The sequence below is a fragment of the Hirundo rustica genome, chromosome 3 (assembly GCF_015227805.2).
Source record: "Hirundo rustica isolate bHirRus1 chromosome 3, bHirRus1.pri.v3, whole genome shotgun sequence".
Classification (NCBI taxonomy): Eukaryota; Metazoa; Chordata; class Aves; order Passeriformes; family Hirundinidae; genus Hirundo; species Hirundo rustica.
The window spans coordinates 48092669-48109889 of NC_053452.1; the positions used below are offsets into that span (position 1 = coordinate 48092669).

The 17221-nt window shown below is 37.1% G+C and overlaps 1 protein-coding gene across 3 annotated transcripts in view; it reads left to right on the top strand.

Moving 5' to 3' along the window:
• Positions 1–16487, top strand: part of WDR64 (WD repeat domain 64) — a 68005-nt gene extending 51518 nt beyond the window's left edge. Inside the window, exons 19-30 of one of the 3 annotated variants that reach the window (XM_040060224.1) lie at positions 738–815; positions 2485–2575; positions 3978–4020; positions 5286–5416; positions 7522–7627; positions 9284–9345; positions 9799–9908; positions 10707–10892; positions 14403–14496; positions 15065–15139; positions 15316–15349; positions 16109–16487. In XM_040060224.1, the coding sequence (XP_039916158.1) occupies positions 738–815; positions 2485–2575; positions 3978–4020; positions 5286–5416; positions 7522–7627; positions 9284–9345; positions 9799–9908; positions 10707–10892; positions 14403–14496; positions 15065–15139; positions 15316–15349; positions 16109–16197 (1099 nt within the window). In that variant the 3' untranslated portion in view covers positions 16198–16487. Of the gene's footprint in view, positions 1–737; positions 816–2484; positions 2576–3977; positions 4021–5282; positions 5417–7521; positions 7628–9283; positions 9346–9798; positions 9909–10706; positions 10893–14402; positions 14497–15064; positions 15140–15315; positions 15350–16108 lie in introns of those variants that run through there. The other 2 variants (XM_040060222.1, XM_040060225.1) reach the window with 2 other exon arrangements.
• Positions 16488–17221: the final 734 nt, after the last annotated feature.

Consider the following 17221-nt stretch of genomic DNA (forward strand, 5'->3'; position numbering starts at 1 on the left):
CCAGATATTCTTATGCCCATTAAGCTGCTGCATCAGTAAACTGAACAACAGCAATATGTCTGGTTAAACGGAATGGAGCAGCATGGCAGTATTCCTGTGATAGTGAGGGAATACATGTCTTTTAGGACCATACAAAGTCCATATCTAACTGTCCTACCCAGGAGTTTCACTTCATCCTTTATGTGTAAAATTGGCAAGTTTGTGAGGAAGTGAGATGAGTTTTCTGTACCATGGAAAATAATCAAAACTTTACTGCAGTTCAGACAGTGGCTCTTTCCTTATATTTTCTTCCCCATATATGAGGCAGCCAATTCATATGGATGCATGGAAAACAGGAAGTCAATGCTTTGTACATAGGGTAACCCTTTACCAGGGCTCATATTACTGTTTGAGTGGCATGAAAAGATACATTGCTAACATTAACTTAGCTACTTAAGTTACTTCACTTTCTCCTTAAATACTAATCCTCAAGAAAATATTTGGCTGAATGAAGTTTTCATCATTCCATCAGGTACCTGTTTTTTCCTGGCACAGGCACATTCATTATGTCCTCTCCACTGACATTAAACCATCATAACTGCTTAACTGGTTCTGAAAAACTGTCTAAAACTTTAGGTGGCATGCGTTCTGGGAAATTAGAAGTTTAATTTTTTTTAATTACAAGTTAAATGTGAAACATTTTCTGGAACAATACACAACCTATCTGACATATCCTGTACAAATATCTTCGTTTTCAGGCGTAAAACTACTGAAGACAACCAGGGCTGTGGAGTCAATGCCATATTATTCCTTGTACATAGTATTTCCTCTTCCAGGTAATTGTGCATTTTATCTTCCTTGGGGACAGGCACAGTCTCTTGGAATTTTGTTGCAGTAAAACGATGTAATGTTTCTCCAAGACAGCTTATTTGAATTCAGATTTTATTTGTATTTTATCAATTCAAGTCCATACAATTAATTAGCTTACCCATTCTTAAACTTTCATAATGCTCATCAAACAATATGATATGTTATTTTTCTACTCAGCTCTCCTTTTTTTCTCTAAATGATCTCATAAGTCTCAATTATGTTGAAGAATTCAACAAAAGGTAGCTTTTGCCCGGTTTCAGTTTTCCAGTGTTCCATAGCTTCTTTTACCTCTGTGAGAAAATTGTGTGGCAGCAGAGTTTTTCTTTATTTAAAACCTGATAAAATCCTCCTGCATTTAGATACTCTCAGCAGATAGGCAAGCACATCAAAGTGTGTAGCCACAAAATTCCTCTTAAAACAAGCTAGAAGCTTCCATAGGTTAGTAGTGTTGGATGAAAAGGAGAATTTTAGCCAAATATGCCCATTTTAAAAGAGAGGCATTGCACCTGCACATCACTTGAGAAACACTTGTCTTCCAATGGATATGCAAAGACAGTGGTAGCCAAAAGGATTCAGTATGTCTTAAACACATATGCTGCTTTAAGTTTTTAGCAATTAGACAACTTTTTTGTTCTTGTGAACCATGAAGCTGGTTTATGGTCTTATGTTGCTTTAAAATCTTCAAGTAGCTTATACTAGTTGATATCAGTGCTACTTAATTGAACAATTTGAGAATCGTAATTCTCTTTTTGACATTTTAACTTAATGATTAGTTTAAGAAATTCTAGCTAAATTTTAAAAGGAGCGATTAAAATTCATAAATAGCTTTTCTTTTTTAATAAATGAAGATAAGCTTATACTATTCTTAAACAGGAGGATCCTACAATGCCTTGGAAAATCATACTGTCTTAGGATGTTTTGTATTTACTGGGAAGATACCTGGATAAATTTGACTGTGATCATACACACACACATTAAAATGTTCAAGCATGATAGCAAATCTGTAAAATCAAACACTGAAAATTGCAAAGTTATGGCAACCTGACCACATTTAAATGGACTAACCCAGCTGCATACTTTCTAACTATCCCAGTTATTCAGATATTCTTGCCAAAAAACAGATCAGCTGTGACATTAGTGTGTTATGTGGCAAGAACCACTTGTTAACAGTCAGAACTTTTCTTGACTCAGAAACAGAACCATTGAAGATCACATCCATTTTTTCCCTTATTTTCTTCCACAAAACCTCATTATTGAGAGTTTTCATAACAAATTGAAAATAAGTTGCTATAATTAATTGAAAACTACTTGCAGAGAAAGTACTATATAAAATGGAAGGGAACAAGCCATTTGGATGTGGTTAATTTTCTCCTTTCATGCCTTAAGGATGAATACCAATGTTACTTTTCATTTACTATGGACTTCGTTAGCTCAAAACTCCTGCCAGGAGAGGCTGGCTGTGTAATATGCAAATATTGCCTAGTTACTTAGAAATATATATAAAACCAATAACCCCAAGTCTAATCAATTCAAGTACCATTTTATTATGTTTTTAAAGCTGGGTGATGTTGATTTCCAGATATCAAATAGTATCTTCAAGAATATCAGAGATCTTCAATAATTTCTTTCACACAGGAAAAGAAGTTCCCTGTCCCCTACTCCTTCTATGAGGAGTGAGGCCAACGCCATTCCAGAGCAAAAGGGAAGTTCATTGGACCTACATGAGGTAAGTATGATGGTTTGATGGATTTGGTAGCTTTCAAAACAAATTTCAGGTTTCTTTTTGGTTTTGATTTTAAAATACTGTAACTTACTAAAATCCCTCCATAACACTGTCTACAAAACTGAATATCAAGAATTATGAAGAAATTATCTTTGTTTAGCTTTGTTAAACTGAGTGGAGCAGTGCATTAAGAATCCTTTGTTAGTCAGCTGGCTCTGTTACAATGGAATAGCTGACTATCAAAATGTTGGGCAGGTATTTGTCACTAGCAATTCTGACTTTCAAATGGGGGTATACAAGGATTCAAACGGGAAGGTAAAATAGACAAATCGTGAAGTACTTGAATGAAAGCAGAACCACTTCTGCATTGCAGCTGATGTTGCTTGGATACATTCTTTCAAATGAAAGTGGGGGGTTTTGTTTGTGTTTTTTTACCATCACTGTACCAGTGTCTCAATCTGTATTTTTTTTGCTGAGGATAACATCATGGGGTTTGTGACAATTTTTGCCCTTCTATGCCAGAAGGACATGCCATACTTGCAGAGCAATAAAAAGTAAGTAGGTAAAAAAAGGAAAATCCTGCTACCTCTGAAATTCTTACCAGCATGTTGTTTCAGCAGAACATGGCACTTGGATAGATTCCCAAGCAAATACTGGCTTAATTGTCATCTGCAAACCAAAGTATCCAATACTGTGCTGTGTCCTCATTAGAATAATAAATGAAAGTGATTTGCAGCCTTTAAAAAGATTCTTGAAAGTCCCATACACCAAGCCATACATATAAATGTGTAGGATGAGATTTAAGTGACTTGTCCTCTTGTGAGATACCTCAAACACTCGTTTGAGGTGGCTGCAGAGTTTTCCCTGCCTTATTTGACTTGGCAATTTCTGAGCTCAGTATACTGATTATGTCAGCCTTGGGGATCTTCAGATCTTCTTGTGCCTGTGTGGCAAGGCACAAATGCGGATTTGTGAAAAATCTCTTACTGAAAATGCAGACATGAGTAAATATTTATATATATGTATAAATGTATTTATACACTTTGTTAATTTTTGCTCAAGGCAGTAACAAGTCTCTATGCATGTTCTGAATGAGACTCTCAAAGAGATCTAGGTTACATTCACAATTGTGATTGACTTTGCTTGTCTTAAGAAACTGAGGTTATTCAGACAAATTTACATTTAACATGCTCCTTAATTCCCATTAATTTTGTTTGTGATTTGTTCATCTGTTGATTCTCTTCAAATAAAATGTTTCTTCCTTATACTCAGTGGAAATTGGAGGAATATTTGAATAATCCAACTAAAAAATAACTTTTTAAAGTAATTTCAACTAGTGAACAGTTCTGTAGTTACACTCAAATTCCACTTCCTAACTCTCTTACATGTTATTTCTTTCTTTTAGGAAAATGCAGAACGTGATAAAATTAATACTGAAATAAAAACAGGTATGGAAAGATGTTTTTTGTTCTTTTTGATGTTGATGCATGAGTTCTGCCCAGATTATTGTAGAAGCTGAGGTTGTAATTTTTTCTGGCAAACTGTGTTTAGAATAATTGGGATACCTTTGGTATGTGGAGGACAGATTTCATTATCTTCTGCTTCCTCCTGATTTGCAGTTATTTCCCCAAAGCCAGGCCAGGATGCAGGTTATGCAGGATCTTAATTGCTTTTTTTCTCCAAGTAGACATAATAACACTTTCAGAGTTTGAGAATGTCAACTATACACAATTCTTCTACATAAATATTCAAGCAATGAATTATTGAAATAGTATAGCAAAAGCCAACTTGAGTCAAGCATCAGTAAATGGCCTCACAGACAAAAGCTTCGAAACTAGGTAAAATTTTAGAAGGAAAATTCTTCATTATGTTATCTGTCCTTAAAAAAATCATAATCAAGAGAGAACCTAGTGCTTAAGTGTTAAAGCTGTGCAAATGAGTTGGTGAATTTGCAAGAAGTAAATCCTTTAGATTCTTCTGAATCCCTTAAAAATCCTCTGCTGGAAAGCAGAATTTCCCAATAGTAAGAAATTTGATCATCTGCAATATGGATTTAAGATCCATTTATTTGGGAAAGAAAGCATGCCCTAAAACCAGAATATTCCTAAGCCTTATAGCTGCCCAATGAAATAGACACTCATGTTAGTTTTTGCCTCCACTGAATGTCTATGAAGGTCCTACCAGCATCTCCAACTCTGGAAAAGTCGCAGCAGAAACTCAAAAAGGGTCTCTGTGACCATCCCCTTGCATTTAGCAAAAGTTTTCAATTGGAGAAGTATAGAAATCTATTATTCCAGAATTGCTAAGTGTCATGTAGTTATTAAATTTCATTGCTGAATTCATTGTTACCTCTAGAAGCCTCATGCAGAGGCTGCACATCTGCCTGGGAGCTGTCCTGATGAAAACTATTCTGGACACCTCCTCCACTTTCACTTGTGCTTGCAGTTCCTGTAAAATATATGGCTTCTAAATAAAGTTCCCCTACATCACTGAGCAATAGTTCAGGCTGGTTTAGATAAGATAATGAAGATTGTTCCCATTTCTTTTCAGTGGTCTTTATCCATACTTCTGATGTTATTAGAGTAATGCCAGCTTGATGATGGACTTTATTTTCAAATATAATTCTTTTTCTAGTGTTACGTAATTTCCATGCATTGAAAAGCAATACTAAAACCTTTTGAGAAAATATGTGATCATTTCTGTTCCAAAGCAGAAGAAACAACTAGCTGTAAGGACATCCAAGATCCAAAGATGAATGCACAGTTGTTGAAGGTTAAAGCAGGATATTCACCTATACTGGCTTCTGCTCATGAAAGTAGCTGTATCCGCCTATGGAGTATTCAGGTACCCAACTGAATGTCTTTGGGAAGGGACTGGAACATTGAGAAGATAAATCCACTAATCTTTGGAAAATTGTTCTTTAACTAGGAGTTGCAGCAGCAGATATTTGTTGCATCTTTTTGTTATCAATTTGTTCCATGGACCCAAATTAGTTCTGCTTTAGCAACTGTAGCAGCGTGTCTTGGTTTGGAAAAGACAGGCGTCTGCCAGGGAAAGCTGCAGCTTCTCTTGGAATGGAGAATGTAAACCCCCTCCCTCCAATTTATTATGATTTTACAATTAAGGGCCTTCAGGCAAAAATTTGGGAATAGGAATAACAGTTCTTTACTAGGAATATTAAAAACTACAAATATAGTAAAGCAAACAAAAGAACACTGGAAACACTGACAGAATCAGAATATGACCTGACACCCTGGTCAGGGTGTTGGGAGTAGTCCGAATAAGTCCTCCTGGAGTAACAGATGTGGTTCTGTTGGAGTAGGGATGGTCCTGTAGAAGGGACCACTGGTGGTGAGATGGGTCCAGTGGTGGTGAGATGGGTCCAGTCCTTCCTCAGGGAATCCAGTGGAAACAGGCTGTCCTGCTGTGCTGACTCTCAGCTTTTATCCAGGTAGGAATCCTTGGCTCCTCCCCCACTGGGTGGAGTATCTCACAATGGGATGATGTCATGTTGTGGTGAGCCTTAATGGCCCCTTAACAGAAGATATCCCCCTGGAGAGAGGGTGGCTTGTGGAAGAAATAAGGAACATTGCTCCACCTGGTTTTAACAGCTGGTCCATTAACAGAAGGCAACCCAACCCCTCACCACTGGAGTTATAGAAAAAACACCTCTTCAAGTGGTTTCAACAAACTGGGAATAGAATATTTGCTTTTGGTTATATATTGTAACCCAAGACACGGGGCTTAATGGCAAGTGGAAAACAAGGAAACATGATTTGAAATAATTATAACTGACTCTAAATTTATGTGAAAGTCCAGAATTAGATTTTTCACCCACAACATTTATCTTCTAAGAAAGGATGATAGGCAAGGCAAAGTGTCCTACTCTCAGAAGAGGATAAATATGTCTGGAAAATTGTATAAGCCAGCTAGCACTAGTAGGGTAACAAATAGTGAATAGGAGAGAAGAGTGTCCTAACATAACATCTACAACTGTTATGGGCTTGAAAAGCCAGTCATGCAACCAAATGGCAGAGGCTTATTTGTTGTATCACCTCAGACCTATAAGACTTTTCCAGACATCATTTTAGCCTAAATAAGATACACAAAGTTAATAGAGCAAGAAGAGAAAGTACCATGATGTGATTGGTTGATACAGTGATCATAAAAAGCCAGCCATGTAAGGCTTTTACAGGAATTACAGCTGAAGCAAGTCACAGGAAGAATTTTTCAGAAAGATGGTGAGGTAACCTTGCAGATGTTTTATTCAAAAATAGAAAATGATGGTAAATGTATCCAAGTATAGTAGGTATGAGCTTTGTTGGGTTTTCTTTTCTTCACTGTTGATATATTAGTGTGCCTAGATTCCTATAGGAATCTCCAAGTTCATATGCCAGTGGTGTCATGACTGGAATGATTGTCATCATCATTACATGAATGACAAAATAAGAATCTCCTTTTCAGCAAGACATTCTCCTCCACATCCTCCCAATTCTGAAGAGGCAATAATGGAGAAAGTCTACTGGTGCTAATTTGAAAAACAGAACAAGTTGGTGAAGGAGACATCATGGGCCCATTTGTGGCAAAAAACCAACATTTCAATAGCAAATGAGGGGTATACAGATACTATTCGATAGCAAATGAGGGGTAAGTGGTGAAGTAGGGGTAGTAGGGGTGGTAGGTACCACTAGACTGACTTGCCTGAAGAATTTAATAGCTTGTCCTTTCAACGTATAAGAGACAGCAGTCCAGAAGAATGCACCACAGCTATCTTCATCATTCGCTAGATTAAGGAATTTGCCTTCTTAGCTTTCTGAGTAGATATGAGCTCAGTAATGTTGAATAGATAAAATCAATGGCACTCAAATTCTGATTAATTAATATTTTTAATGTAGGTATTATAAGATAAATATGTGGGGTTTATTTCTTTTTTTGATTATTTGTTTTAGGGAAACTTGATGAAAGAACTTCTGCCATTTTCAGAACATCCCTCAGGTCCTCTGACAGCATTGTGTTCAGACAACTTTACTAAAATTCTTTTGACAGGCAGTAAAGGTGAGTCATGTTAGTCATTCTGTTCAGGACAGTCAGTAGGACAAGAAAATATCATATTGTAAATGTGCCAGAAATGTGGAAATGATGATACAAGTGCTGACAGGTTTTTTTCATCAAAGCTATAGTTAAAAAATTGTAAAAGGTGTTTTGTTTTATTAAAGGATGGTAGATTAAAGATGAGTGTTACAGCATTATCAGTAGCATTGTTTTCATAGAAGACATTAAAATTTTCTTCATTCACATGTCCTGAATATACTTTCCATCTAAATGATGACATTGATCCCGAGGGCAAAGATTACTGCTAAGAACAAGGAAAAATTTCAGTTCTGTGGCAGTAATACTAAATAAAAAGTTGCAACTTGAGCTGTACCAAGAGCTGTGATTCAAACACTGGTAGAGGGTGCACAGTAATAGCTCCAGCAGTACACAGCTATATAGGAAAAACACTTGTCTATGCCAGCAGCTCATTGCTAGACTTTGAATCTCCTATGAAGTCTGGCTCTTCCTTGGCAGAAAAGTTTATCTGCTGTCTGATTCTTCTTCAAACCTTTGGAATCACCCTGGCAGTTTTCCATCTCTCTGTACATCATAATGTGTCACTTTTCTTTAAAAACACGTATGAAAATTGTTTTCTGCGAGCTTCCTTCTCTTATGTGGTCAGAAATTGGATGGAGCAAGGGATTTTTCCCATTTTTGTTTCAAAATTGAGCAATAATTTGACTTCTATACTAGAAATTATGAGGAGTTTCCACTCCTCTCTGATTCAAATGAGTAAATGAGTTCAGAAAGCCAGCATGCACTGAAGAGTATTTCAATTAGTTGTGGAAAAGTATCCACCCTACCATCTCTTCATTTAATACTCTCCCTTTGCCTTTTTGTGTTTGTGTCACTGTGTATTTGCTTTTCATGCTTTCCACACTCTTCTTTTTTATCTGCAGTGCTACTACCAATTGCCTTTCCCCATTACAGATTTTTTTTTTGTTATGAAGAGGTCAGCTTCTCTGCCTGCCTCCTCCCTTGCTTGCAAATGTACAGTCCTAGAAATCAGATGTGACTGGTATGAAAACTGGAATTACACAAAATATTCCTCTGTCTTGTAGTAGAAATTAGAAGAGGCAACTTCATCAGGAAAGAGGGAGCCTAGGCAGGGAACAGAGCAGTTGTGGGTGATAAGGAAAGTGGCTCTTTGATTCTAGTTTCACGTGAGTGAGCTAAAATGTTGTAAAACATTAAGCATTCATTATGTATAAAATTAATTAAATTTTGTCTGTTTTACTAGGATTGAAAACCAGTGTAACCTCCAGGAAGCTCTCATACCTCAGTTGTGCAATAGACAACTGTCCTGACACGATAACCCTTGTTTTTCACTCATAATTTAAAGAAAAAGCTTTACCTTACTTCCATTTCCAACCTATCCAGTTAATACACAGTTGTTTACAACTAGCATATGTGTTTCTTTGCATATTAATGAACAGTCCATTATATCTATATGTGCTCAGAGCTTGACAATAAGACAGTTATATTCACTGTACACTAACTGACCTGTGTTCTCTGCTTCATTCTGCCCAGTGTCTACTGAGAGTAAATGGCAGCAACAAGTGAAGGTGTAGCACTAAAGAAACTTACTGATGTTTTGCTTTCTCCTTTCTTAAACAGAGGGACATATTATTCGCTGGAACATCGCCTCATTCTTAGAAGATTCACGAAATAAAAAAAATGTAAGGAATTATCTTTCAGATCTTCTTACCTTGAACAGTATACCCAGACAAACAGGACAAAACAGGACCAAAAAAAAAAAAAAAAAAACAACCACACACACGAAAACAAAACAAAAACCACCCAGCACAGAGCTCTTCAGGGATAAAAATGTTTTCTGCATATAAAGATCATGTTTTGTGCTTCAAATAATAACAATGCTGGGAAAAAAAATAGAAAACCATAAGTAAAATGGTGTTAGCATTATTTCACTGGGTTTAAAGAAGTTATATTAAGAATTAATGTCTCCATGTCCCCTGGGTGGCATTTCTATCATATGCAGGCTGTTTCATGGAGGGATTATCTTTTCACCTTTTCCGGTTTTTAGAAAGACATGCTGATAAATCCACTAAGATAGCAACCGTGGTGGGGTACAGAACTGCTCAAATGTGATTATGTTGCTTTTTACCCCTCAGAAAATAAAGGAAGAGCTCTGCTGGAGGGCACATGCTAGTGAAGTGGTTGACTTATTTATTGAAGAGGAAAAAAATGTGGTAGTGACAGCATCCATTGATGGCTCAGTCAGGTATAAAATGACTAACACTTTTTACTGCTATGGCAAATCAGTTGGGCCATCTTCAAAGTTCCTTTTCCTGCTGCACTTGTATATAGGCTAGAACTTAAATAAAGTAAAACACTGGGTGTGTTTTCTGTTCTGCCCCCAAAAGACCTAGTTTTAATGTAACACTTCTCTGAAAGTCAGTCATTTTGCAGACTCACGCTTTCTTTCAGCCCGTGCTTTACTTTGAACACATAGGTAATGGGTACATAATTTTAAAAATTACCTCCTGTTCTAATCCTATTTTAGCATTCAATACTTATTAAATTCACATGGATCCTAAGTGTGGCATCTAATCAATGTGTATGCAATTAGACCATGGAAGCTTGAAGATACTCCCTAGACAACTGTAATTCCTTCTTGACTAACAAATGCATTTGAAGGGGTTTCTTTTGGTTTTCTGGAACTATAAATGAAGAAATTTTGTGTAGATCCTCCTCTGGTGGCAGCACTTTACTACAGGAACAATTCAGAATTTTGGTACATTTACTCTTCATTTTCATATATACAAACATGAACTGTTTTTTCTTCTGGTTTGTTTTTTTGTTTGTTTGTCTTTACAATAACCTTCTGAATTTTTTTCACACTCAAATTATTTAAATTATAAAAAAAATCTCATTGATGTTTTATGACTAGCACACTGAACTCTAGAACAGTGCTGCAGAATTTGATAATGTACAGAGATATTATCTCACTTCTGTTCCAGATCTAAAAATATTCATTTTTCTTTTCTGCCCTTTGGCGCTGCTTCTACTATGTCTGTAGGCTTTGGCATGCCAGGACTGGATATTATTTTGGTTATTTTGGACAAGCTGGGAAGTTTGAATTATCAGATACCAGTCGGTTGATTTTGCCTCCTGATGTTAAAGATTTTTCTGCTATAATTAAAGAGGAGAGCCAACATATGGAAAAGAAGAAGGTTACATATCCTCTCAGGCTGGACAGAGACAAGTAAGATCACATACATTTACATACATGTATGATTGGGGGAACAGTTTTGAAAACATTCTTTAAAAACACCTTTCATCTGAAGGTCAGAAAAAAAATAGTACCATGTGTTATTCAGAAAAATCTCTTTGAAGATGTCTTTTGACCCAGTATGGATAAATCTTTTCATTCTTATGATTTGGTGACAGTCAGGATTATGTGACATTCAAGGTTTGACCTAAGTAATAGTGATGACTAGATACTTGTCTCAACTTTTAGCCTAATTATAGGTGGTATGTTATATATACTGTTCAGGTTAGCAGCCTGCTGCCTTCCAAATGCCTCAAGTTGCTATATTTCTGGATCTCCAAAAATTTATTGAAAAAGCTTAATGTGAACAGTTTTGAGCAAAACACAAATCCTTTCAGAAGAATAAAGCAAATTTAAGATTTCAGTTTAAGAAATGATTGTCTTAAATTTGCTGGGGTGTTATGGATACATTCACATGGGTAGAGGATTCAAATATCATGGCATCCTGAAACTGGCATAAATGTGTGTTCAATAGCAGTACTGAGCTTTTTTTCTAGGTAGAGCTCTTAAAGAATATGTGTTAGTTGCAAGTCAAGTCAGAGAGCCTTGGCCCATTCATTTAAGTACATATTTCTAGTCCTGGAATTCTCTGGTTCATTAATTAGTGGATTAACCAAGTGAATGGAAATATTGAAGAGGGCGTCTTCAGAGGCAATGCACACAGTGCCTTAAGTAACAAAGCAATCCAAATATGGGAAAAAATTATTCAGGACTTAAAAAATCATGCATTGTTTAGTGGTAAGAATTCATATATCATGTCCATTCTTAAGCTGCCTTTCAACCAAAACACTTGGGGACAATGGAAAATCTCTAAGGTGCATTACTGTTACCCCATGTACTTTGGTATCCTGCTAATAATTATTATTCCATGGAGTTCTTACTAATATGAGTAGTGTCACTGCAGTCAGAACAGTAACTCATCAATATAAAGAAGTGGTTAGCTGTGTTGGATGGACCCCTGTAGTTCCTCTGAATAGTCAGCAGCCAGTTTGAAACCTCTGGAACCAAAGATACTATCATTGAATCAGCTAACCTGAAAGGAACTTCCCATAAAATACATGCCTGTGTCAAACTGTGACTACTTTTTGAGGATGCTTCAAATATTTCAGTAGAGGAGAATGGCTATCATACATTTAAACACATTAACTAAACAGACAAGGAAAATGAGAAATGCTTAACTGTGTAGAGAACTGAGCCACACTTGGTGCAATAGAAAGTTTCAGTCTTATCATTCTACAAGGTTTGTGTGCTGTCACCTCAAGAGTGATTTGGTTTCTCTGGATTAACTAAATATTGTAATGGGGAGCTAGCCAACCATCATCCAAAAGGCTATGTTACTTATGGATACTAGGCTTTGTTCTTTGCAGGATACAGACAATTGTCTTGTGACAAGTTACTTACCTTTGTGATGCTAGTATAATTCACTTATTGGATAACTCATACGATATTCATCACTAAGATAAAATTTTAGGATCTCCATTCACAAATCATGTTATAAGTGTTATTAACAGATATATATTCATGGAATTGTGGAATCATTAAGGCTGGAAAATATTTCTAAGATCATCAAGTCCAACCATTAACCAAGGACAACCATATTCGCTTCTAAACCATATCCCTCATATCCAGATGCCTTTTGAACACTTTCAGGAACAGTGACTCCACCACCTCCCTGGGCAGCCTATTGCCATGCTTGACTACCCTTTCAGCAAACAAATTTTTCCTAATGTCTAATTAAACCTCCCCTGGTAGAACTTGAGATCATTTGCTCTCATCCTGTTGTCATCTGGGAGAAGAGGCCAACCCCCACCTGGCTACAGCCTCCTTTCAGGCAGATGTAGAGATCAATAAAGTCTACCCCGAGCCTCCTTTTCTCCAGGCTAAGCAACTCCAGCTCTCCCATCTGCTCCTCATAGGACTTAACCTCTCAGTCCTTCATCAGTTCTGTTGCCCTTCTCTGGACACACTCCAGCACAACATCCTTCCTGAACTGAGAGGCCCAGAACTGGATACAGCACTTGAAGAGTGCCCGTAGGAGTACCAAGTATACAAGGACAATCACCTGTAGTCCTGCTGGCCACATTATTTGTATATCACAGATTGAATATCCCAGAATATTCTGAGTTGGAAGGGACCCACGAGACTCATTGAGTCCAATCCTTAAGTGAATGACCTGTACAGAGATCAAGCCCACAACTATAGCATTATGAGCACCATACCCTACCATGCTCTGCCATGCACTATGAGCTCGTGACTATGTGCCATTGGCCTTCTTGCCCACCTGGGCACACGCTGGCTCATGTTCAGCCACTGTCGACCAGCACCTCGAGGCCCTTTTCCACAAGGCAGCTTTCCAGCCACTCTGCCCCCAGAGTGCTCTGAGGGGTTGTTGTGACCCAAGAGCAAGACCTGGCACCTGGCCTTGTTGAATTTCATACTATTGGCCTTAGCCTGTCCAGGTCCCTCTCCAAGGGTTTCCCACTGTCCAGCAGATCAACATTCCTATCCAACTTGCTGTGATCTGTGAACTTACTGAAGGTGCACTTGATCTCCTCATCCAGATCATCAGTAAAGATATTAAACAGAACTGAGCCCACCAGTAAGCCATGGAGAACACCACTTGTGACTGGTTGCCAGCTGGATTTAACTCCATTCATCACCACTCTCTGGGCCTGGCCGTCCAGTCTCTTTTTACCCAGCAAACAGTGCACCTGGCCAAGCCATGACCCGCCAGCTTCTCCAGAAGAAAGCTGTGGAAAAATATTCCCCAAATGTGCACAAACCTATCTTGAGTAGCATCGGTGCTTACAGTTTAAACAAGCATCTCAGGAGATCTATTGAAAAATGTCAGCAGGTAGATAGAACCATAGAGAGGAATGGTCTCATTCTTCTGTATGGTTCCATCTAATGGTTGCAGTTTCTCCCTGTAGTTCCTTAGATTATTTTCTTATTTTCTGATTAAAAAGGCAAGTGCTAATCTGCACTAACAAACACTCTAGATAATTTCTTCTCATGATTAAATTTAGAAACCAGACATATGAGCAGATGACACCTTTTTTAAGAAAGTCACATTCAGGTGTACTAGTCAGAACTTAAAGAAATGCTGAAAAGCTATTATCAGACAGTGAGATAGCACATGACTCTTGTAAATGGTGTTTATATTAAGATTTCCTGCCTTCTACAGGTGACAGCCATACCTGGATTGACAAAATATTAGTGAAGCACTCCATGACACCTATGAAGGGGACCTAATATAAATTATATTTTGAAGATATATGAAATAATTTATATTTCAGAATAATTTCATTTTGAAGCTTAGTTAAAAATAATTTACTTTTGGAACCTAGTTCAAAAGAATTTCATTTTGGAGACATATAAGAATATTGTGTTCATAACTGTCATTTTGATAGGAAATTCAGATTTTTTTCTGTCTTGCATATACAGGTGGATGTCACTGACCAGTTCACCTTCAGATTTAGAAAAGGCTGGACATGGGGAAGCATGTTTCAAGTTTTTCAGAGCTCTGTCTCCTCAAAAGGTAGCTAATGTATATGACACAACTATGTTCTGTGCAACATACAGAAAATAAAAATGTATTTCTCATTTAAAAATTATCTATAAATAACCATACATATTTTTCTCATTAAATGGACAAGCTAGAACAAAAATGCAAAAACAGAGAGATCTAAGAGTCTGTGGTTTTCATTCTCATTTTTCACATTTTCAAATTTCAGTTTAAAAGGGAGTACAAACTGATTCACTTTAAACACATAAAAGAAACCCTAGAATTTTCCTCTGCTTCAACACAAAACCTAAATATCTCAAGTTTACTTGAAGGATGTGTGAAAATACTAGAATAACAGTGAATCCCTGGTTACATACAATAGTTCAGGGTTCCTATGAAACCAGAAGCCAGGAGAGATAGATTTCATTACATATACTTTCTACAACTCTAATTGAGTATCAGTGGAGCTCTTCCATCTTTACCTGGCTTTAACCTTAAAAGTCATGGGAATATAAAACTTCTCCTGCAGTTGTAGTGAGAATGTCTTCATTACCTTTTGTCTTCTGCTACTAATACACTGACTTTGGCTTTTCTCGGTCAGTTCCAACCTTTGGAAACTTTTGAGTTTGCAAGCAAAGAGGCTGGTGCAATATTCGGGTTTCTTCCTATATATGAGGTAAGCTCAAGTGTTTTCTACCTTTTGTGCTGGCATTCGTAAATCAGAAGCCATTAGCACTTGCATGTTATTACAGTGACATACTCTGACATTCCCACTGTTAATTGCCTGCTTCTCAATTTAATTTTCTAACATGATTTGCATTACTACCTATCCAACTCCAACTTTGGTGGAAGCTTGAAAACCCAACTGAAGTGAGCATGCCAAAAAGTGAGTATCACAGATATTAACTCCCCTGTTCAACCTCATGTCATTAATGTTTTGCTCAGATTAGATTCTTTTAACCAGCCCAAAACCTACTGATTCCCATCTGCCCAAAGCTTTGCGTATTGTAAGGTAGTACTATTTTATGGGTATTAATGATCTGATGTATTGCAAGCTGTCTAGCAAAGCTCCCTAGGTTCTTCTGCTATGAAGCACGATCAGAATATTCCACAGGGTTGTCTATCCCACCTATCATAGAATGAAAGGAATCACCCCTAGCAAAGATGCTGATCTCTTTCTGTTGAGGGTACCTAGAGAACTAACTTGGATAAGAGTTAGATCCTAGATGGCTGATTAGATGGGATTAATAGAATACTTTGCATTCCACCTCTACTTTGCATTCCAATATATATGACCTAATCCTTGTATGTGCAGCATTACAGTGTGTTAAAAAAACTCAGGAGCACAGTGCTCAAATAGTTGGCACATATGCTATTTTTCCAACCATAAATGTACTTTGGAAATCTGTGTTTTGTTTTCTTCCTGAAAAAGGAAATAAAACACGGGGATTCTTGTGCCTTGGGAAATTAGGAGCAACTCCTCTGAAGCCAATGGCACTGCAATGGATTTACAACAAAATGAAATCAGACATTTTCTGTAAGCTATGTGCACAAAAACATATTTTTTGTCTGTGCTGTTACAAAATGCTATCAATCTGGTCTATTCACCTCAGTATGCTAATTAGTTCTTGAAATTTTTTTAAAGGTCTTCAAAGGATCAAAGCTGAGAAGTCCAGTCACAAGAGACAGCAAAAGGCTCCAGATCCCACTGAAGACTTGAGTCAAGGCAAATAAATGTAGTTTCCATCTTCATGGAAACTTCAGCAAGTGGATTAGTGGATTTCCTTTGTTATTTTTTCTGTTTTCCTTTTCAATTACATTTAAATCTGTTTAATCTATTTCATTATTAAGTAGAACATATAGAAAACAAATCTTTACTTCTATTCCAATCCTTCATGCAAAGAATAAATTCTAATAAAGCCAGTGTATGATTTCAACTAGATATTGAAAAGCCCATTTGACTTCATGTATATTTGCTGACAGGTATCTCTGTGTCAAAACACTGACTTCCTTCTGCTTCAATTTGTCCAGTCTGAACTTCTGAATGTTGAATACTACACTGCTTTTGTCCTGCCAGATTAATCATAAAGTCAACAAAGAGTTAATATGCCCTGCTGTTTCTGCCTGCTCATTCCTTGCCTGTGCTTTCAAAGAGTGTGTTCATCCTCTAAGCCAGAAAAGTGCCTGCTGAGTTCATAGTCAATTAATTATCCATCATGATTCCACAAATCTTTTGTCTCATTTCAGCATTCCAGGACAATGGCACAATATGATCCAATGCACAGAACACATTTTCATCCTTTTCCTAAACATACAAACGGTGCCAAGTGTCTCACTTTAGTGAGTAGTTAGGATAATGTATGTAACTAGTGATATTATTACCTACTATTAGGGGGAAAGAGCAGGTTTTCTGTATCACTGGTATTGAATGGTGTTTGATCTGCTGACCTTCTTGAAAAGACATTCTTCTCATGAACTGAATATAAAATACTTGAAATTATTTACCTGCCTTTGACTGGTTACAAGGCTATGATGGATTTAAGGGTAGCTGCAAAATATCTTGTGGGAGTATACTTAAAATTCTTACGATCAGCTGTACTGGATCTGTCAGGGATTAATGTAGTTTTCTCCATAGCAGCCTGTAGGGTGCTGTGTCCTGGGTTAGCAAATAACACAGTGTTGATAACACACCAGGGTTTTGGCTATTGCTGAGCAATGCCAGCACAACAAGAAGGCGCTTTTTTTCCCATACACCCAG